The 22,232-nt window shown below is 48.2% G+C and overlaps 1 protein-coding gene across 3 annotated transcripts in view; it reads right to left on the reverse strand.

The window, feature by feature from the left end:
- The window catches only part of VIRMA (vir like m6A methyltransferase associated), a 52,014-nt gene extending 33,124 nt beyond the window's left edge, over positions 1 to 18,890 (reverse strand). For all 3 annotated transcript variants that reach the window (XM_090040340.1, XM_090040342.1, XM_090040339.1), the window contains exon 1: positions 18,781 to 18,890. In XM_090040340.1, the coding sequence (XP_089896466.1) occupies positions 18,781 to 18,843 (63 nt within the window). In that variant the 5' untranslated portion in view covers positions 18,844 to 18,890. The remainder of the gene's footprint in view (positions 1 to 18,780) is intronic.
- Between the last annotated feature and the right edge of the window lie 3,342 nt (positions 18,891 to 22,232).

The following is a 22,232-nucleotide window of genomic DNA, read 5'->3' on the forward strand; positions in this document are numbered from 1 at the left end:
CCACCACAAATATACAATGGGTGGTAGGGTCCACTGGCTGGCACAGCATCTAAATGAGACCCAGGGGTCACAACCAACTGGAGCCAACAGTGCAACAAGGCTGCCAAAAGGGCAAACAAAACTCTGGCATGCATCAGCCAATATGTGGCCAAGAGATCCAGGTACTCCTTCCACCCTCTTTGGCATTGGTGAGGCTTTAGCTGAAGTACTGTGCCCAATTCTGGGCACCACACTTCAAGAAGGATGAGGATAAGCTCAAGTGGGTACAAAGAAGGGCCACCTATTTGTTTGAACACCCTATGAGAGACTCCGGGAACTGGGTCTGTTCTGCCTGAGGAAGAGAAAGCTGAGAGGCAACTTGCCTCTCAGCTTTCTCTTCCTCAGGCAGAACTTGCTAGCTGCCTACAAGTATCTCAGGGGGGAGCATCAAGAACTAGGAGAGCAACTATTCAGGAGAGCACCTCAATGGAGGCCAAGGACCAACGGGCATAAACTAATAGAGGGTAAATTATGGTGGATACAAGGAAAAACTTCTTTGTAAGCGTCACCAGCGTCTGGAATATGCTCCCAGCAGAGGTGGTGCAGTCACCCTCCTTGGAGGTATTCAAGATGAGGCTGGACAGGCACCTTGTGGAGGTCATCTGATCCCAATTATTTCCTGCCCAAGGCAGGGGACCGGACTTAATGATCTAACACAGGGGTGTCCAACCTTTTTGAATGTGGGGCCAGATCATGAACTTTTTAATCACCCAGTTAGCTGGTGAGCCATATTCAAAGACCTCACAGGAAGTGGTATCACATCAGGAAGTGATATCACATTACGTTTGACACTAACGAAGCTGCAGGAAGTGACAATGAAATGGGTCTAACCAGTTCAAAACTCTCCCTCTATAGCAGTGGTCTCCAAAGTGGGGTGCATGCACCCCAGGGGATGCACAAGGCAATCCATTGGGGTGCGGGAAGAAAATATTAGAACTTCTATTTATATTTATATAAATATACATATATTGGGGGTGCGTGCTCAAAATTTTTTTTTACTGATAGGGGTGCGCAATCAAAAAAGTTTGGAGACCACTGCTCTATAGCATCTACCTCTCATGGTTTGGGACAGGATACTGAGCTAGATGGACCACGGGGCTGACCAAGCATGGCACTTCTTATGCTCTTATGTTCAGAAGCTCTTATGTTCTTTGGCTGAACTTCCAAACTATGACTGAGATTTGCAAAAAGGGGTGGACAGGCATGTTACAAAGTTGTCATAAAAGATCTGGAGCCCTCTAAATCTCATTCATTTTAATGAAAGTTGGCCTTTTGGCTCAGCTTTGAAAATCTCAGCCCAAGGTCCGAACAAAATAAGTCAAAATATATTTTGCATTTCTATGCAGAGCATCTACGTGGGGCTCTCCAAGCATTTTACAAACATTAAATGAACCTCAGAATATCCCTGCTTTTCAGAAGCAATGTGGTGGTGAGGACATTCTGGGAACATCTCTCACTCTGTGTGTGATCTACTTCACAGTCCTTGGACCACCCTAGAAGGGCCCTCACTGCCTCATTTCCAGTTCAGAGCAGGTAAAGTGTAAGTAGGTAGGAAGGGCTTATTTTCTGGCAGCAGGTTTGAGTGGCTTGAAGCTAGTGAAGATGTACCCACAATTAGTCACTGACCAGAGTGGGAACACAGTTGTCCTCACTTATTAACATGTCTCCAAGGCCCTGTACTGTCTCTGCCTACATGTTGCTCTCATGTCCTCTTGCTTTCCTAAATCTCATGAGAGTAGAGGATTCCCATCATGCCTACTGGACTGCCGTCACCAGATAACGGTCCTGGTTCTAAGGTTGTGCTTCTGACTCTTTCATGGCCTCTTTTAGGGTGCACACTTAGAACTCTGGCTTTTCCTTCCCACCCATTTTGCTGAATTGTGATTATTCCCACAGGGCATGAATGTAGTTCAGTGGCTATGTTTCTGCTTTTTCATACAGATGCAATGACTCTCAAAGTATGGCATATTTTAATAGAATAAAAACATTTTGAAGGCCACACAAAGCACTAAGCAGTTTTTACTCATATGAGCTTACTAGGTATCAACCACCTGCTACTTGGGTTCCTGGCAAGTACAGACACAAGTTTATTAACACATTGTTCCACCAGAGTGAGTTTCTGTGCCATAGCCTACATCAGGTCTCAGATCTAGGGAGCCTGATCCCTCCCCAGCCATAGGCTTGTCACATTATACCAATCTGCTGGCCAGTGCAGACCCGGCCAGCCTTCTCCCATCCCCAGTAGCATGTGGGAAGCCAGCTCCAGCTGCATGGCACTTTTCCTGGCTGGTGCTGACCCATCTGGGTCCATCCCATCCAGAGCAGCATGCAGCTGAAGCCAAGTTCCCACGAACTGCTGGGGAGAGTAAGAGCTTGGCCAGGTCGGCACCGGCCAGCAGAAGTGGCAGTGGAGCCATGTGCCGCTCAGGACTGACCAATGCAGGTAGGGAGAAAATGCAGCACACGGCTCTGCCGCCGGTTCTGCTGGCTGGTGCCGACCGGGTGAGTCTGTCCCATCTGGAACAGCATGTGGCTGAAGCCAGGTTCCCACAAGCTGCTGGGGATGGGAAGAGCCCGGCCGGGTATGCACTGGCCAGCAGAAGCAGTGGTGGAGCTGTGTGCCACTTGGGATGGGACGAGCCCGGCTGGAGTGGCAGGGGCTGAGCCGCACTTTCCCTCTGCCTGCGCCGGTCAGTTTCCTGTCACAGCACCGCGGGCCTCAGAAAGTGGCTTGGCGGGCCATATTGCGGCCCACAGGCCATAAGTTTTACAAGCCTGATCTAACAGGTCCCTTACAGTTCTATGTCTCTATGATTTTTAAGGGTAAAGGACCTGTAAGAAAGACCAAATTGCCAGCTCCTGCAGGGACCAGCAGTGCCTCATTAGCAGGTATACTTCCTGCTCAGTCTTCTCCAAGCTTTGCAAGCCCGGCTGCTCAACCCAGCATCCAGAGCTACGCCCAGAGCCTGGACCCTCCACCGCCTCTGCCCACAACACCTCAGGCAATCAGGACCCCCTCCCCACCACCATTAGGTGCAGTGGGGTGCACTGCAACATGCCCAATATTGAGCCACTACCATTTGAGAACTATGCGCACACTTGCTCAGGCAGTGGGGGCCTCAAAGACTGTCATGCCCTCTAGATACTACCGCACGGGCATATTCTGCCTTGCCATGGAGGCCACCATGGAGGAGGTGGAGAGGGGGCTCGTAGTGAGGGGACAAGTATGTCCCACTTGAGCTCCTGGAAGAGTTGGGGACCTAAGTGGTCCTCAGCCCCATCCCACCCTACATCCCCAACTGGCCCCTTTTTACAGGGATTGGGGAAGTTCCTATCCCCAGTATTCACCCTCCTGTTGGGATGCCAGGACCCCAGCCTCCGCCACCAATCCACCTGGCGGCAGGGGTAGAGGTGGAGAGGACCTTTACGGTTTCCTTCCAGGGGTCCCCCAACTGCACCCACTACACAGTAGGGGAGGTGAAGTGCTTCCAGTGCCAGGCACTAGGGCACCTCTGCCAGGAATACCCCCTTAGTCAGCCACAGGGGGCACCGCAGGCCCTCATCAAGAAGAAGGGTGCCACTGCCACCTCTAGCACCCAGACACGTAGGCTTTCTGGAAAATGATGAATTGGAAAATTTTCCGATGCCCGAAATAGAGCGTGATCCAATTTAGCATGTTCATTTGACTTATATTTAGTAAACAAAACAAAAAAGTACCCCTATGTTAACTTTATGTCCCAATAGCCACAACTGAACTGAAATATTTGATTAGGAAAAAAATTAAGTACAGCATACTTAATGTGGTTTAAATGTTATATTCAAACAAATTCAAAGCTTCATGTGGAAAGACATTATTTTTATTCAAAGACTTGTAAAAATGGAAACACAATAGCATGTACACTTCCCTTACGTTGTTTGTTTAAATCTAAGGGAAAAAAATGAAGGCACTTAAAACTGTTGACACACTATTTTTTGCACACCCAAAGAACTGTGCATGATATGCCGTGGTTGTCCATTCATCTACTTCAACAGCATTTAACTGTCTTCCACTGAAGTTATTGCGACACCTCCAGTTTCACCATCACTATCTGGAGAATCACTTGCACTACTTAATCTGATTCTGAAGTGGAACTAATAAGGCAAATCTGATTCAGAACTACTTGAACCACATCCTCTTTCACGAAAGGATGGTTTTACCAATGAGTCTATAGGCAAGGGCAACTTACCATCACACTGCATCTTCTTCACTAATTGTGCTTCTGTCTGATTTTCCAGAAGCAAGAGATTTTGAGAACTAGAAACAAGCTTAGCAGTGTGCTCATTTGTTAGTCTATTCCTCTTTTTTTTATCTTGATTGAGCTGAAAGCCTTCCAGTTCCATTCACAAGAAGCTGCTGTTGGTGGAAGGCTTAGGATCCTTTGAGCAATCCTGGACAACAGTCAAATGTTAAAGTATCCCTTCCACCATGCAAGAGGAAACACATTCTCTGGTGCCCACCAAATGATGTCTTTGCTCCAAAGTTTTTCTTTGGTGCAGTACCCAGCAATATCTATTATCACGGCTATTTTGTTGATGTTGGGGACATTCTTAGCTACTTCCATAACAGTATCAAGAGCAGTAGATAATTCATCTTCTGATAAATGTTGTCCTCCGTGTTGAAGATCCAAAAGGTTTACTGCCTGATGAACTTGATGAGAGCAAAACTCAGATCTCTTAGTAAACATTTGTTTTACTACTACTTCTTTTCTTGGATAGAGATGAAGGCGGCAAAAGTTCAATTAGAGTTCCATTCAGTTGTCGGAATACCTCTGGAATACTTTAAAGGCTTGGTGCATCTCCTTCAAGCTTTTTGATAGCCACTGAAAATGGGAATAGCAAACTGAATACTCCTTCAACTCAAACCCAGAACATCATCATCAAGAATCTGCTTCCAAATGTCCACAGGAAAAGCCTGGGATACCATGTCATCTATTGAAGCACACTACAAACAGTTCTTTGTGCGCAGCAAACTATGTAAACACTTTGTAGCTGAGCTCCATCTAGTTTTTCCTGGCAATAAAAGTGTACTTTCCTTCCCTTGCTTCTCTTTCTGTAATTTCTTCAAAGTATGATTAGCAACATGATGATTGTTAAATACCTTCACAATCACTTCACAGTTTGCCAATATTGTCTTCATTGTATTCACACGTACTATGTCTTTTGCCAGAAGATTCAACCCATGAGTAAGACAGCCAAATACTATTAAATGAGGATATTTGCCTTTAATATTTGCCATGCAGCTTTCATGTTACTCGCAATATCAGTTACAAGGGCTTGTACCCTGGAGGGACCTGCACTTTCAATCTCTTCACTCAGTAATTATGCTATGTATTCAACTGTATGACAAGAAGATTTGGTAGCACATGCTTTCAGGAGTATTGGTTCTGGTGTTGCTAACATAATGTTCAATAAAGGATTTCCTTGTACATCAGTCCATCCATCTGACATCAGAGTCGGTGATTCTGCTTCCTTTGAACAACCATTGTTTGAACTCTGTCATACTCTCCATCTAAGAGAGAACGTGATAAGTGATAATGTTACAGTAACTTATATGATGGGCAAATTAGTTTCTAATGTTCCTTCCAGTATTGATTTTCAGTTATGGAAAGGTGTACCACTTGCAAATATAGCTCGAGCTAATGTCTAATCTGCTTTTTCTTGATCTTCTTTTGACATTTTGTCCACAAAGCTGATAAAAAGCTTGACTGTCTTAAACAGCTACTCACGGTGGATTGCATATCTGGTGAAAGTGATCTTGAAAGCAAGCATCCTGCTGCTTCTTCCCCCAGACCTGCAGCTCAACATTTTAATTTTTCATTTTTTACAAATCTATTTCACTTGAGCTACCAAGTTTCTGCAACAAAAGGGGGAAAAGATGTTTATTTTAGCCTATTCTAATCTGGCCACATCCATTAGAAGGAGAAGTAGCAGGGAGCTTGCTTTTCCCCTCCCTGCCAGAAAGAACGCTCTGCTGCTCAACTTGCTGCTCAGTTGCCCTGGGACTGCAGAACCAAAGGGAAGTATAGTCTGACCTCTGCCACTGGCCAGAGGACTAAGCTCACTCTGCTAGGTTGAAATAGTTAACTATTTATCTATTATGTAATTTTTAAAAAAATTCTTGTTAAGCCGAAACCACTTTGGGCGATTAAGCATAAAAGCAGGATCCAAATATCTTAAATAAAGAAATAAATAAATAATAGTCCACAGTTGCATTAACAACTTTTAAAAAATTATAATGTTTTAAAACAATATAGATGCTAGTCTATGCTATGTGTTCTTTAACATATTAATTTGTTTACTTGCACAGGATTCCTTAAGTCGACTTTTCTCAGATGATGTTGTTCCACCACGTCATTTTATTAGCTTTCTGTATATGGCTTGTACTTTTTCAGGACAGTTTCTACATGCTATTAAATGTTTCTTCATTCTCACTGCTGCCTGCAATATTTACATCTACCAGCTTTCTTCCTTCCTTCAGTGGCTTGAACTTCACCATAATGATAACACACACAAGGTTTTTTCTGATAAGGCATTATGACTACTTCAGATGAAAAGCACCAAAAACTAACAGATCTTATGCAAACACTTCCAACATCCCCAGCTCAAGAAAAGAAATGAGACACTGCTTTGTGTGTTTGCAGAACTGAAAGTGAAACAACAATTAATCATAGTTTTAGTTTTGGTTTTGCTTTCACTTGCAGTCTGAGATGAAAAAAAATTCTGATTTGACCTGCACAGTCAAGTAGGTAAATTCATAACTTGATTTTTGGTTTGAATTATTATGCAAGTGTATTTACCCTCCTGTTTACAAATCAGTAAGACATACATGTACTCTCTCTCACTTTCTAGGAATAATCACCTGAAAAACATTAATTACAAGCAGAGCAACACCAAAAACTACCATTGGGCCCAAAGCTTCCATGACGCCCTCTACAGCTTTGGGAGGGCAGCAGGATTCCTGTTGGGCTCCACAGCTGGCGTTGCCTCCCACAAAAACCCTGCTCAGCCTAACAACACCCACAGTGAGGTCCCTTACTGTGCATGGCTGCAAGACGGGTCTCCACAGGTTCTGGGTGCTCCGCTTTCTTAGGAGACATGGTGGGTACTCCATGGTTTTCCTGCAGGAGACCCACACAACTCCGGCCACCAAAGCCAACTGGTGGCTAGAGTGGGGAGACAGGGTCTACTTCAGCCACCTCACAGTCCTGTGGGGTGGCCACCCTGTTCTCCCCGAGCCTGCAGCCAGAGGTCCTTCTTGTAATAGGCGGCCTGGCACTACCTCAATAGCATCTCCAGGTCTGGGTACAGGGGCTCATTCTCAACGTGGTTAACATCTATGCCCCTGTGAATGACACAGATATGGCCCACTTTTATCAGCAGGTGGCCACCTACCTTGGGACCCTGATTCTTCAAGTGCCTGGTCTTTGGTGGGAACTTTAATGTCACCCTCAACGTACAGGACCGCACTGGCAGGGAATGCAACCAGGGCACTGTGGGTGTCCTCAGGGACATCTTCACAGACCACCCCTTTGTGGACATGTGGCATGCCTACCACCCTGACACCACCAGCACCTTCACCTTTGTCAGGGTGGAGGAGGAGCAGGCATGCCCATACTGTACCTGCCCGAGTTCACACCTCCAGCATTAGGCCAGCCACCCTGAGCAACCACCACAAAGTGTACGCTCTGGTCACACTGCAGCCTGAACATCCGGGACCAGCCTACTGTCACTTCAAAAACAGCATACTGGACTTTGTGGCCACCTTCTGGGAATTCTGGCTGACTTGGCACGAGCAGTGGCTGGCCTTTTCCTCAGGCCAGAGATGGTGGGACATGGGGAAGGCACACACATTTGGCAAGTACTGTCACTTCTATGCCCTGGGACACACCCAATACCAGGAGATGGCTAGAGAGCAGCTTGGAAGGAAAGTGTTGGACCTGGAGAGGAGCATTTAGTTGCTATGTCCTCAGTGGCCTCCCTTATTCAGAGAGTCTTATAGTCCCCCATGGTGAGCAATACCCATGATCTTCTCTCAGTACATCAAATAGGCTTGCGACACTGGGAAACACCACCACTTCCCCTGACTACTGCTGGAGCTGGCCAGGGAGCAGCAAGAGCCTGAAGTGCTGCTGCAGGCTCTTGGTTTCCCCACCACTTATTTAATAGATTTCATAGACATTAGGGCTGGAAGGGACCTCAGGAGATCATCGAGTCCAGCCCCCTGCCCAAAGGGCAGGAAGTCAGCTGGGGTCATAGCATCCCAGCAAGATAAGCATCCAATTTACTCTTGAAGGTGTTCAATGTAGGTGCTTGAACCACCTCCAATGGCAGACTGTTCCAGACCTTGGGGGCTCGGACAGTAAAGAAATTCTTCCTTATGTCCAGCCTGAAACGGTCTTGCAGGAGTTTGTGACCGTTCGACCTCGTCATCCCTTGGGGCGCTCTGGTGAACAGACGTTCCCCCAGATCCTGGTGGTCACCCCTGATAAACTTATAGGTGACCATCAGATCACCCCTGAGCCTGCGTTTTTCCAGGCTAAAGAGTCCCATGGCTCTCAGCCTGTCATCGTAAGATCTGTTTTCCTGACCTCTGATCATGCGCGTGGCTCTCCTCTGGACTCTCTCAAGCTTCTCCACATCCTTTATGAATTGTGGAGCCCAAAACTGGATGCAGTACTCCAGCGGCGGCCTCACTAAGGCCGAGTACAAGGGGAGAATGACATCCTGGGATTTGCTCGAGAAGCATCTATGGATGCACGCCAGCATTTTGGTCGCTTTACTAGCCGCAGCATCACATTGCAGGCTCATGTTCATCTTGTGGTCAATGATGACCCCCAAGTCTCTTTCTTCTGTAATGCTAACCAACGTAGCACTGCCGAGCCTATAAGGGTGCTGCAGGTTTTTCCTCCCAAGGTGGAGAACCTTGCATTTTTCGGTGTTAAACACCATGAGGTTCTCGTCTGCCCATTTGCTGAGCTTGTCCAGGTCAGCCTGGATCACCCGCCTATCTTCTGGCGTGGATGCTTTGCCCCAAAGTTTGGTGTCATCAGCGAACTTGGCCAGTCCACTCCTGACTCCAATGTCCACATCGTTAATGAAGACGTTGAACAGTATGGGTCCCAGGACAGAGCCTTGAGGGACCCCACTGGTTACAGGGCACCATGATGAGTGACTGCCATCAATCACAACCCTCTGGGTCCGACCACGAAGCCAATTTCCCAGCCAGCGGATCGTGGTGGAGCCAAGGCCACAACTGGGCAGTTTGGCCAAGAGGTGATCATGGGATACCAGATCAAAAGCTTTTCTGAAGTCAAGATATATGACATCAATCTCTTCTCCCTTGTCCAGGTGATAGGTCACCTGGTCATAGAAGGAAATGAGATTGGTCAAACAAGACCTACCCGCAACAAACCCGTGCTGGCTGTCCCTCAGAATGTTAGCCTGGGCCAGTCCCTCAAGGATGGCCTCCTTAATAAACTTTTCTAAGATCTTCCCCAGGATAGAAGTCAGGCTAATGGGCCTGTAGTTAGCCGGATCCACTCTCCTCCCTTTCTTGAAGATTGGCACCACATTGGCCTTCTTCCAGTCTTCTGGCCCTACACCAGAGCGCCAGGAGTTTGTCATAGCCCAGCCCCTGGCACGGATCTTTGAACTCGCCAGCTCCTTGAGTACCCTGGGGTGCAGATTGTCAGGGCCAGCTGACTTGAAGGTATCCAGCTCTCCTGGACCTACAGTCCCCTCCCCACTCTCAGGGGGCAGGGGACGCCTCCCTCATCATCCTCAGCAACAGCCACCACCTGCTGCCACAGCCATGTACAGCCAGAGGGGACCCCACAACGCTAGTGAGACCCCTCCACCACCAACACCACCTGCTGCTCGCTAGCTGCTCCAGCAGCACCCCCGGTGTTTGTCTTCTTGGGGTGAGTCCTGTTCTCTACTTCCCCTCTCCCTGTGTTTGTAGAAGGCTAAGTATGCCAGCAGTGTGCTTCTCCCCTCCCTCCTGTGTGTCCCTGTTTGTCTTTGGAGTCCCCACTGCCTGAACATGTGTGCACAGATTGTGGCAGCCTCCATACTATTGCAAGGATGTCTTTTCTTTTGCCATGGAGGCCCTCATGCATGAGGTGGTGAAGGAAATCTCAGTGGGGGGGAAGCATATTCCACTTGAGCCTCTGCAGGAGCTGGAAACCCAGGTGGTCCTCAGCCACATCCCCCACTGCATCCCTAACTGGACCCTCATGCCCTTCCGGCAGGACCTGGGGAGGGTCCTATCCCCAGTCACTACCCTCCCACTGGAGTGCCAGGGCCCCAGCCTCCTGCCGCCCAGTCACCATCCAGTTGGCGGCAGGGGAGGAGGCGGGGGGGATGGGGGTGAAAGCGCCTATATGGTTCCCTAACTGCATCCATTATATAGTGGTGGAGGCAAAGTACTTCTCATGCCAGGCATCAGAGCACTCCAGAAGTACCCCTCAGTCAGTCCTGGAGGGCATTACAGGCTGCTCCAAAAGGCACCACAGGCCACCACCACCTCTGGCACCCCAGCCACAGCATCCAGCTCCCCCTGCAAGCTCAGGGAACCCCATACCATACCCACCAGCAGGGTCCCAAAGCAGGGAGGATACAGGCAGAGGAGGGTGGCCAGCCTCTACCACTACAATCACCCCCCTCCTAGTGCCATACAGCTCCCAGCATCCCAGGTTGACCCCTCCTCAGGCCACCCTGAGGTTGGGTGGGTGCTGGTCCCACTTGGGTGGTAAGCTGCCATCCAGGGGAAGGCCAAACGCAAGGCCTAGGCACAGCTTGGGCCCTCTGACATGGAGAGGGCCCCTGTCCCACCACCTAAGAGAGGGGCTGACACTGCTGTCATGACCACCACCTCCTGAGCTGTGCCAGAAGTCCCACCCCAAGACAAAATAAAGAAGATAGCTGTCACCACCACAGAGGGCAGCCCAGGGTGGCCATCCTGAGGTACGGAAGTGCATGGAGGAGACCCCCAACTCCTCCAGCTGTGACCTGCCTCCCACCACTGCAGCCACTGGGGCCTTGGCCCCCACCACCCTGGGGAGCCCTCCTGCTCTGACAGCCTGGTGGGAGCCCTAGGGCTTATGTCAGTGGGGAGGATTCCCTTCCCCAAGGCTCTAGAGAAGACACCAATGCCACCCAGTACCAGAAATCTCCTCCAACCCTGGTTGAAGCCATTCCTGTCACAGACCTCAGTGTCCCATGGACTCAGCACTGAGGGAAGAGAAGCCGGGTCCCACACTGAACACCATTCCAACCCCGAGGAGGGCGCTGCACAGGAACCTGTGCCTATTGCCCTGCCACTCCCCATGCTAGCCCTTCCCTCACCCCGAGGGGCTGCATTTCTCCCTCTCCCGGTGCTGGGAGATCTAAAAGACCGGGTGGTCCAGGCGACGCTTAGCCAGGCCTATGCCCCCATGGGGGCAGAGGAGAGGAAATCACCCACCCCCACCATACCCAGGAGGAGCCTGCCAAACCATTAAACCAGGAGGGGAACGACTGGGAGTCCATAGGCTCCACAGAGCCTTCAAACCTCTCAACCCCAACAGTACCCAGGGAGCCACTCCAATTCCCTCCAATTCCATCAAGTCCTCAGCCTGGTGAGGGCTCCAGTGGGGCAGCACAAGGGTCACAAGTAGAACAATGCCAAAAGCTGTCACTGGGCCTACAGCTTCCATGATGTCCTCTATACCTTTGGCCGGGTGGTGGGATTGCTAATGGGCCCCGTAACTGGCACTGCCTCCTGCAAAAGGCCTGCCAAGCCTAACAATACCCCCACCCCTCCCCCACCAACACACTTCCTCACTGTGGTTACTTTCAACACGCAAGGCAGCAGGAAGGGTCTCCGCAGGTGCCAGGTGCTCTCCTTCCTCCTAGAGAGGGCTCACTCGCAGAGATGTGGGTTTTCCAGAACATTTTCCAATGCCCTAAATAGAGCGTGATCTAATTTAGCATGTTTATTTGACTTAATAGTTAGTAAACAAAACTAAAAAAGTACCCCCACATTAATTTTATGTCCCAATAGCCACAAGTATTTGAACTGAAATATTTGATTAGGAAAAAAAATAAATACAGCACACTTAATGTGGTTTAAATGTTATATACGAACAAATTCAAAGCTTTATGTGAAAAGAAATTATTGTATCGGAATGCTTGTGAAAACATAAAGACAATACACAATAACATGTACTTCTCTTACATTATTTGTTTAAATTTAAGAAAAAAAGAAAGCACTGAAAACTGTTGCCACACTAATTTTAACAGACCCAAAGAACTGTGCATGATATGCCGTGGCTGTCCATTCATCTACTTCAACAGAGTTTAACTCTCTTCCACTGAGGTCACTGCGGCATCTCCAGTTTCACTATCATTATCTGGAGAATCACTTGCACTACTTATTAGTTCCACTCCAGAATCGGATTAGCCTCAATCTGATTCAGAACTACTTGAACCACATTCTTTTTCACTAATGGATGTTCTTATCAATGAATCTATGGGCAAGGGCAACTTATCATGACACAGCATCTTCTTCACTAATTGTGCATCTGGCTGATTCTCCAGAAGCAAGAGATTTTGTAAAGTAGAAACAAGCTTAGCAATGCATTCTTCTGGTTTTGGTTTGACCTGCACAGCCAATTAGGTGAATACATACCTTGATTTTTGTTTTGGATTATTAAGAGAGTGTATTTACCCTCCTGTTTACAAATTAATAAAACATATATGTACACTCTCTCTCACACATACACACAAACACACACACTTCCAATCACCTGAAAAACATTAATTACAACTTTGAAACTGCCAAGCTTGCCTAATACTGTATTGGTATCCATTCATTGTTACTAATGACTTTTATGAGACTATGAATTTTTAGAAATGGAAAATTTCCTATGGAAAATAAAACACTGGAAAATTTTTCACCGCACATCTCTGGTTACTCTGTGCTTTTCCTGCAGGAGACCCACACAGCTCCAGTCACTGAAGCCAGCTAGTGGCTGGAGTGGAGAGCCAGCGTCTGTTTCAGCTACCTCATGAAGACATACTGTGGGGTGGTCACCCTGATCTCCTTAAGCCTGCAGCCACAGGTCCTTTTTGCCACTGAGGTAGCACCAGGCAGCCTGCTGCATCTCTGAGTCCAGATACAAAGGTTCATGCTCAACCTGATCAGCATCTATGCCCCTGTGCATAACTCGGAGATGGCCCCTTTTTACCAGCAAGTGGCTGCCTACCTTGGGACCCAGAGCCCCTTCAGTGACCACCATTTAATATACACTCAGTTCATGCTTCAGCAAAAGCATCCAGGGCTGGCCTGCTGGCACTTCAACAACAGCCTACTGGAGGATGTGGGTTCTGTGGCCACCTTTCAGGAGTTCTAGCTGGTCTGGAATGGGCAGTCAGGCCTTTCTCTCAGGCCAGAGACAGTGAAACGTGGGGAAGGACTGCATCAGGCAGTACTGTCACTACACCCAGGAGCACACCCACCTGTGGGAGGCATCCTCCCTATGTAAGCAGGTGTCAGGGCTGGTGCTGAAGAAACTGCCCATGAGCAGTCATAGCAGCCTTATCTATAATCAACTGTTCACGTGACAAGAACCTAACAGAGTCCAAAAGAGGATACAATACACTTTTAAAAAGTTAATTCTGACTAATTTTCCCCAAGTGCTCCAGGCAAACAAACCCTTTCTCTCTCAACTCATTAGAAAAAAGACCATTAAAGATTATGGTCTTTCCTCTGCAAGCAAGAATTTTGCCACCATCTTCGATCACCATTATAAAGTGCTACAAATGTGTCTGGTATCCAGATTGTAGTCATATTGGTCTAGAGGCAAAAGGAATCACAACTTGTGGTAGAGGTGATATCTTTTATTACACCAACTAGATCTTTGCACACAAAAAAAAAAAATCTTAATTGCAAGCTTTCGGGCACAAGCACCCTTCTTCAGGCATAGGAGAAAAGGCTGTACAAGTTCTCCTGGGTAGAAATGAAAGTTCATATTTCATAGGAGAGAGTTGAAAGTGTGATAAATACTCCTGTTTGGAACAGGGACAGGCAAGGTTCTTTGGGTAGATGTGATATCTTTTATTAGACGAACTGAGTAGTTGGAAAAAAGTTCTTAGCAAACTTTTGGGCACAGTCACCCTTCTTCAGGCATAGTTAGTCTCTGCTGGTCTGAGACTCCAAGGAATAAGAGAACCAAAGTGTGTGGCAGGATGTCAGTGAGAATGTAAACAGGTAGAAATTAGAAAGACAAAAAGCTTAAGCAGATAAGGAAGGGGGAAGAAAGCAGGGGGCCAAGAGGCCAAAGGGAGACATTACAGTGATAAAAAACAAGGTAGAAAACAGGATGTCTCTGAGGAAGAAAATAGTTGGAGATCAGGAAAACAGGAATGAGAGAAGCTAAAAGAGTGACAGGATGCAAGTGAAAATATAAACAGGTAGAAATTAGAAAAACAAAAAAGGTAAAGGAGGAAGAAAGCAGGGTGAAAAAAGGCCAAAGGGAAACACTACAATGGTAATAATACAAGGTAAAAAAGAGGCTCTCAGTAGAAAAGGAAATAGTTGGAATCAGAAAGACAAAGGGCAAAAAAATGCAAGGGCGGGGGGGAGGGCGACAAGAAGAATATAAGAAGTCGGGTCAAACAAGTACGTGGTGAATCAGATGTCAGGCAGGTTGTAATGCGTCATAAATCCAATGTATATATTGAGTCCATGATATTTTGTATTCAGTAGATTTATAAAGTGAAGTTCATAGGCTTGTCTAAGAAAGGTGTTTTGTAAGTTCCTTTTGAGGATTAGAACTGAGAGATCAGAGAGGGAGTGATTGTCCTGTAAGAAGCATGCCCACACAGGTAGTTCAGTATTCCTGTCTTTGATAGATTTTCGGTGTGCGTTCAATTTTGGCACACAGTTGTTGTTTGGTTTCTCCTACATATTTTCCATTGGGGCATTTGGTGCACTAGATGAGATGTATTAACTTTCTGAAAGTGCAGGTGCAAGGAAAGGTGATGGTTTTGTTGTGGGGTGTAGTTATTCTAGGGGTGGTGGAGATGTGTTGGCAGGTTTTGCATTTCTTGTCCTGGCATGGTCTGGATCCATTGGATATGGTTTGGGTTATAGGGAGTTTGATTCTGGTGATGAAGTTAGCAAGGTTCAGTGCTTGCTTAAAAGCCATGATGGGTGGTTCTGGAAAGATCTCTTTAAGAATGGGGTCTTCTTCTAGTATGCGATGCAATTGTTTGAGAATTTTCTGTGTAGGTTCCAGGGAACAGTGCTATGTCATAACTAATGGTGTACAATTTGTGCGGATTTTCTTTTTGTACTGCAGCAAATCTTCACGTGGTACCCGGGTGGCTCTTTCAAAAGTGCAATCTCTCTCTCTGTCTGAAAGAGTGTCCTCGTTAGCTGAAGGCCCTTTGAGATTTGCAAGGTGGTGATCACAGGTATTGTCCTCACTGTAAATTTGGTGGTATCAGAGAGCTTGGCTATAAATTACAGCTTTGTTGGTGTGCTTAGGGTGACTACTGGTTCCATGTTGGTCCATAGGTTTCTTATATATGGTAGTCTGAATTTTACCATCTTGGATATTGATCATGGTGTCCAAAAAGGAAGTGCTGGTGTTAGTATTCAAGCAATAGTCTGGTGGAGGGGTAACTATTGTTGAATTTTTGGTGCAAATCAATCAAAGACTGTAGGGGTTTCAGTCCGAATGACAAAGATGTCATCTATGTATCTCAGGAATAGCAAGGGTTTGATGGTGCAGTTCTCAAGAAAGTCTTCTTCTAGGTGGGCCATAAAAGGTTGGCATATTGTGGGACCATATTAGTGCTGATAGCTGTGCCCAGGGTCTGGAGGAAGTGTTGATTGATGAAACTAAAGTTGTGTGTGAAAATGAAGTATGAGTTCAATGATATTCTGAGATCCATACTCTGAGTTGTAATCTCATTGTTGTAAATATGAGAGGCAGGCTTGGATGCCATCTTGGTGTGGGATGTCAGTATATAAGCTAGTGACATCCATGGTGGTTACGAGGGTATTGCTGGGAAGGTCGTCATTTTATATGCAGATTTGGCTCAGAGAAGAGTTGGAACAGTCTGTTTACCTCAAACTTGTTTGGTGGTAAGCAGGATATAGCCATATTTCCTTCTAGTTACGGTGTTTCTTATTTCACAGAAGAGTAAACACTTCGAAGTAAACAGACTGTTCCAACTTTTCTCTGAGCTTAATCTGCATCTAAAATGAACTGTTCCAAACAGAAGATTTCATCACATCTTCAATTCTCCAATAAAACATGGACTTTCATTTCTACACAGAAGAGCTCGTACAATCTTTTCATCTATGCCTGAAGAAAGGTGTTTGTGCCCAAAAGCTTGCAATTAAAGAAATTCTGCAAAAATCTAGTTGGTCTAATAAAAGATATCATTTCAAATGTATCTACTATTCTACAAGGCATGTTTTTTCCATGTTACTTAGGTCATGAATTTTTTGTAGCCAGAACAGTCTTTTGTTTTGCATTTGTATAGCACCTGGCACAGCAGGACCCAAATGTACATCTGGACTCAGTGCCACAACACTATAAATACAGTCAACACTGGTTTGCAGCAACACCTTCTTTTACAAGCAACATTTCCCTTGAAAATACTTTTCATAACTTGCATTTGACTACACTCCCTATACCAGCAACATAGCACAAAGGTACCAACATGCTGCTGCTAAAAGACCAACTGTAAAATAAACAACAGTGTAAAATTACAAACAGATTATACTAAGTGTATGCACTGAAAAAGGTCAGAACCCAACTGTAAGATTAATGACCAATTGCTGTTTTCAAGCACAGATATATTTTGTGAATATGACTTGGAGAGTTTAAGACATCCTAAAAACACATGGGTTTTCAACCTTTTTTAATAAATGCACCTTCAGCAGCCTCCTTAAGCGTACCATGGGGGTGGGGGGTGCCCCACGGCGGCAAGAGGCCATATCAACTGTATTGGCAATCAGCTTTTTTTAGCTGATGTGACCGATAATGTGGCTGATAAATGCCCCATGCATATGCACAGCCGCAGCACAGCACATAGACAGCAAGGAGCACAGCCCAGCAGCTTGGAAAGTGGAGTAAGTGTGTTGTGGGGGGTAGGGGGGAGAAGGGTGTCAGATCAAGACCCCCGCAGTGAGGGAGTGGAGCTGGGACAGGCATTTCACAGTGGGGGTGAGGCATGGCACAGGATGGCGCACATGACGGAGCCACAGCTCATCCAAGGTGGGGGCAGCTCCCACTGCTACACACACCCCGGGAGGGCATGGGGAGTGTGCGCTCCAAGATATATGTGCAGGGCAAGGGCAGGCTACTTCTACGGACTGGAGCAGCGCTAGGCTCTTCCCAGCAGGGGGCTGGGCCAGGATGTGCTTGGGGCAAGCAGGCACGTGGTGGTTCTAGGAGGGAGGTTAGAGAGGAGCTGCAGCCCACCCCAAGCACAATGCAGCCCAACCTCTGCCAGGAAGAGCTTGACATGGCCCCAGCCCAAAGCTGCAACCCGGCCTGCCCCACATGCAGATCTGGGGGCACATGCCCCCATGCCCTCCCACGGTGCGCAGTGGCAAGAGCCACCACCCCCTCCCTGTGTCCCACAGGCAAGCCACAACTCTGTGCCATGCCATGCCTCAGCTGTGCAGTGCCTTGCCCCTGTCCCAGCCCTATTCCCTCCCTCACCACAGGGGGCTGGATCTGCCCCCCCCCAACCATACCCCTTCCCTTCCCCACCCCACAACAGACTTACCAGCCAGATGCTCTTCAAGCTGCCAGGCTGCATATCGGAAATCGGATCAGCATCAGTCAATATGCCTCATTAAAAATTGGCATCAGCCCAAAAAATCTCTATCCGTGCACTACTAATAACAAGGTTGAATTGCAATATCCTCTCCCAAAATTAGAATAATCCTATGAGTTTTTATTTTTAAACCAGCAATAATTATATAAACGCCCAACTTCTTTTTGAGCCTATTTGTTTTTGATTCTTGTTGCCAGCAACTTCCTGCACGTTCATACCTGCCAATTTCATGCTAGCATCTTGCCGCGCAAAGACACCCTGCTCCTGGACCAAGTATCACGGCACAGGATGACAAAGCTGCTTACAGAAACAGGTGGCTACAACAGAACCGAGTACACGATGCTAGGCTCCTCAACAACTGAATGAAAGATCTGCCCATGAAGGAAACCTCAGAGGCAGGGACCTGGGCGTATTTGACAGGCAAAGGAAACCACAGGCCAGCAGAGCCTCAAGGAGCTTTCTGCTGGCATCCCCATGTCACCTAAACGGGAAAGGGCAGGGTGGGCTCCGAGTCTGAAACGAGACAACCAGTCTGATGCTCACCGCAGTGTTTTGTGCTGCACCAAGCCCAGCCCTAACACCCCCCGCGTGGAGGAACCGTGAAGCCCCGAATTAACCCGGCCTGGGACAACCACCCCCGACCCAGCTACCAGCTGCGCTGCCGCAGGGTGCGAGTCACGGACCAACCCCGCAGGCCTGGCCGCAGCCCGACACAGCCCGCAACGCAAGGGGCCGGGCTGGGCTCCAGCCCCTGTGCAGGACGCGGCAGCGGGGACCAGGAAGACGCCTCAGCCCCGCCCCACGCCGCCCCCTCCCGCCCGCAGAACGCGGACCCGCCCGGCCCCACCCGGCCACTACCTCCGCGCTCTGATGCTTGAACGTGTCTAGAAACAGCAACTCCGTGCTGGTGTCCGCCGCCATCTTTGTTCGCCAGAGGGGGAAGGACTTCCGGGGCGCGGCCCGAGCACTTCCGGGGAGGTCGCGCATGCGCCTCCTGCTGCAGTCGCACTTGCGGGGTGGTGGTGCTGCGGTTCGCCTCGTCGGTCCGATAGTAGGCCGCGTGACGGCTCATAGTCGGGCTCTTGCGGACCGGGGCCAGCTTGTGTGTGGCTGCGGGGAGGGTACTGGGCTCAGTTTCCCACATGCCTGCCGGAAAAGCTCCACTAATGTCAGGACCCGTGGAGGGAGGTGCCCCAGCTCCTGGCGAGCGAAATTCGTTCCTGGACTGTGTATATGCATGGGCTGCTCCTTAGGTGCCATCGCTGCTTCCCTTCTCCATCCAGTACCTGACTGCGAGTTTCTTTTATTAAAACAATCCTATTACTGTCCAAGGTTATTGTGACTTTACCGTGATGTGACTGCCATAGGGGTTCCCTGCTTGTGAGGGCTGCTCTCACACTGGAACAGGTTACCCAGAGAAGTGATGGAAGCTCCATCCTTGGAGGTTTTTAAGGCCTAGCTTGCCAAAGCCCTGGCTGGGACAATCTAGTTGAGGATGGTCCTGCTTTGAGCAGGAGGTTGGACTACACTTCCTGAGGTCCCTGTCTCAGCTAATTTTCTATGCTTCTGTGATCATCACTGATTCCCCACCCCCTTGTTTTTTGTTCTTTTACTTTACCCCACTGTGATCGTTTGTGCCAGTAGGAAGACATGGAGCCCAGACCACCTTCTGTGCAAGTGGTTATCATTGGATTTATTTCCTGGGAGCTGTGCCTAGTGACAGCAGTTTTGCTCATCTTGCCTAATTCTATAAAGAATTAAGGATGCTCTGTGTGTCATGAGGAGGTAAAGAAAAGGATGTGAAGCATTTTTTAAACAAATTACTCTGAGACTTAGATAAACTCTAGGTCTCTGAGTGCATATACTATTATGTCTGCCCAGCTGCCTATTAGAGTGCTACCTGGCAGCTCTGGAGCTGTCTCACATAGCCTAGGTAGCAGTATCCATGCGGCCACAACGACAGTTTTGAATGTAATAAAGTTATGGTTTACTTTCATAGACTTCCATAGACATTTGGACTGGAAGGGACCCAGGAGGATGTGCTGCAGGGAAAAATTTAGTGTCTAAATACCCCTTTTTAAGTTGTTACACATGTCATAGATCAGAATAAATGTTTCACATCCAGTCTAGCATGGTCCTTTCCACCCAAGCAGTAGTACAGTAGAACCCTAATCATTTGTGTCCAGGTGGTTTGCAACCTGCTTAATTCAAAGTGGGTTGCCAAATGAAAAACTACTGCTTTGCTAATTGCCTTGGCTTTTACTTCTCTGACCAGCTGGAGTTCATCAGAAGTCCAGTGCAACAGATAGGAGAAGTGGTGCCCTTTCAAATAAAAGCTGTAACAAACAGCTAAAGCATGTCAGTGGTCCCACACAGCTGTTTGCTGTAACTATATATGCCCTCAGGTAGTTTGCAAACCCTCATCTTCACAGAGGAGCAAGGGACCTAATCCTGTAAAAAAAAAATCCATTCTGCTGTACTCTTGGAATGTAAAATGGTGTTTATAAATCTTGGGACAGCTTGGTATGTTATGCCAAAAAAGTGGTAGCATTTCTAGCATTTCAGCATTAGGAGTCAAGTTTCATAGTTAGTAGGGTCAGAAGGGACCTGAGCAGATCATTAAGTCCAACCCCCTGCTATGGCAGGAAAGGGTACTGGGGTCAAACAACCCCAGCAAGGTGATCGTCTAGCCTTGTCGTAAAGACCCCCAGGGTAGGACCCAGCACCACTTCTCTTGGAAGTTGGTTCCAGATCCCAGCCGCCCTGACAGTGAAGTAGCGCCTCCCAATGTCTAATCTAAATTTACCCTCTGCTAGCTTGTGACCATTATTTCTAGTCACTCCTGGTAGTGCTTGGGGGAACAGGGACTCCCCAATGCCTGCTGGTCCCCTCTGACTAATTTGTAACAGGCCACTAGATCCCCCCTCAGCCTTCTCTTGTGGAGGCTGAACAGATTCAGGTCCTGTAGCCTCTCCTTGTAGGGCCTGCCCTGCTGCCCCTGATCATGCGAGTGGCGTTCCTCTGGACCCTCTCCATGCTGTCCACATCCCTCTTGAAGTGTGGCGCCCAGAACTGGATGCAGTACTCCAGCTGCGGCCTGACCAGTGCCACATAGAGGGGGAGGATCACCTCCTTGGACCTGCCTGAGATGCATCTCTGGATGCATGACAAGGTGCAGTTGACCTTCCTGACTGCATCCCCACACTGCTGGCCCATGTTCATCTTGGCATCAATGACGACTCCCAAGATCCTTTTCTGCCTCTGCACTGAGGAGAATGGAGTTCCCCAGCCTGTAGGTATGGTGCTGGTTCTTCCTCCCCAGGTGCATCACCTTGCACCTGTCAGTGTTGAATCCCATCCTATTCTCATCCACCCACCCCTGTAACCTGTCTAGGTCCAATTGCAGCTTATTCCTTCCTTCTAACGTGCCCACATCCCCCCACATCTTAGTGTCATCAGCAAATTTGAACAGGGTGCTTTTTATCCCCTCGTCCAAGTCACTGATGAAGATGTTGAACAGTGTGGGCCCAAGAATAGAGCCCTGCGGAACCCCCCTGCCCACATCCCTCCAGGTCCAAAATGACCCATCCACAGGTTACCAAGGATTTAGGGAGCTTCTGGAGGGGTTGGATGTATTCAAGTCAGCCGGTCTGGATGATCTCCACCCTAGAGTTCTAAAGGAACTGGCCAAGGTCATTGCAAGTCCCCTGGCACAACTTTACGAGCACTCATGATGCTCTGGTGAGGTACCGGAGGACTGGAAGAGGGCCAACATGGTCCCCATCTTCAAAAAAGGCAGGAAGGAGGACCTGGGAAACTATAGACCGGTTAGTCTTACCTCGATCCTAGGCAAGCTGTTCGAGAAAATTAGGCTGGCACACATCCAGGAGGAGCCAGCAGGGGACTGCATGCTTAGGGGCAACCAACACGGGTTCATCAGTGGCAGGTCCTGTCAGACTAACCTGGTGGCCTTTTATGATCAGATCACCAGGTCATTAGATGCAGGGGTAGCAGTGGATATAGTCTTCCTGGACTTCCGGAAGGCTTTTGACACTGTCTCTCACCCCGTTCTCATTAAGAAACTGGGGGGGCTGTGGTGTAGACACCCACACTGTCAAATGGGTCGCCAACTGAGGGCCGCACCCGGAGGGTGGTAGTGGATGGGTCCTTCTCAGCCTGGAAGGACGTGGGCAGTGGGGTTCCGCAGGGCTGGGTCCTCGGGCCCGCACTGTTCAACATCTTCATCAGTGATTTGGACGAGGGGGTAAAGAGCACCCTGTTCAAATTTGCTGATGACACTAAGATGTGGG

The sequence above is a fragment of the Crocodylus siamensis genome, chromosome 3 (assembly GCF_052110815.1).
Source record: "Crocodylus siamensis isolate JL-2025a chromosome 3, ASM5211081v1, whole genome shotgun sequence".
Lineage (NCBI taxonomy): Eukaryota > Metazoa > Chordata > Crocodylia > Crocodylidae > Crocodylus > Crocodylus siamensis.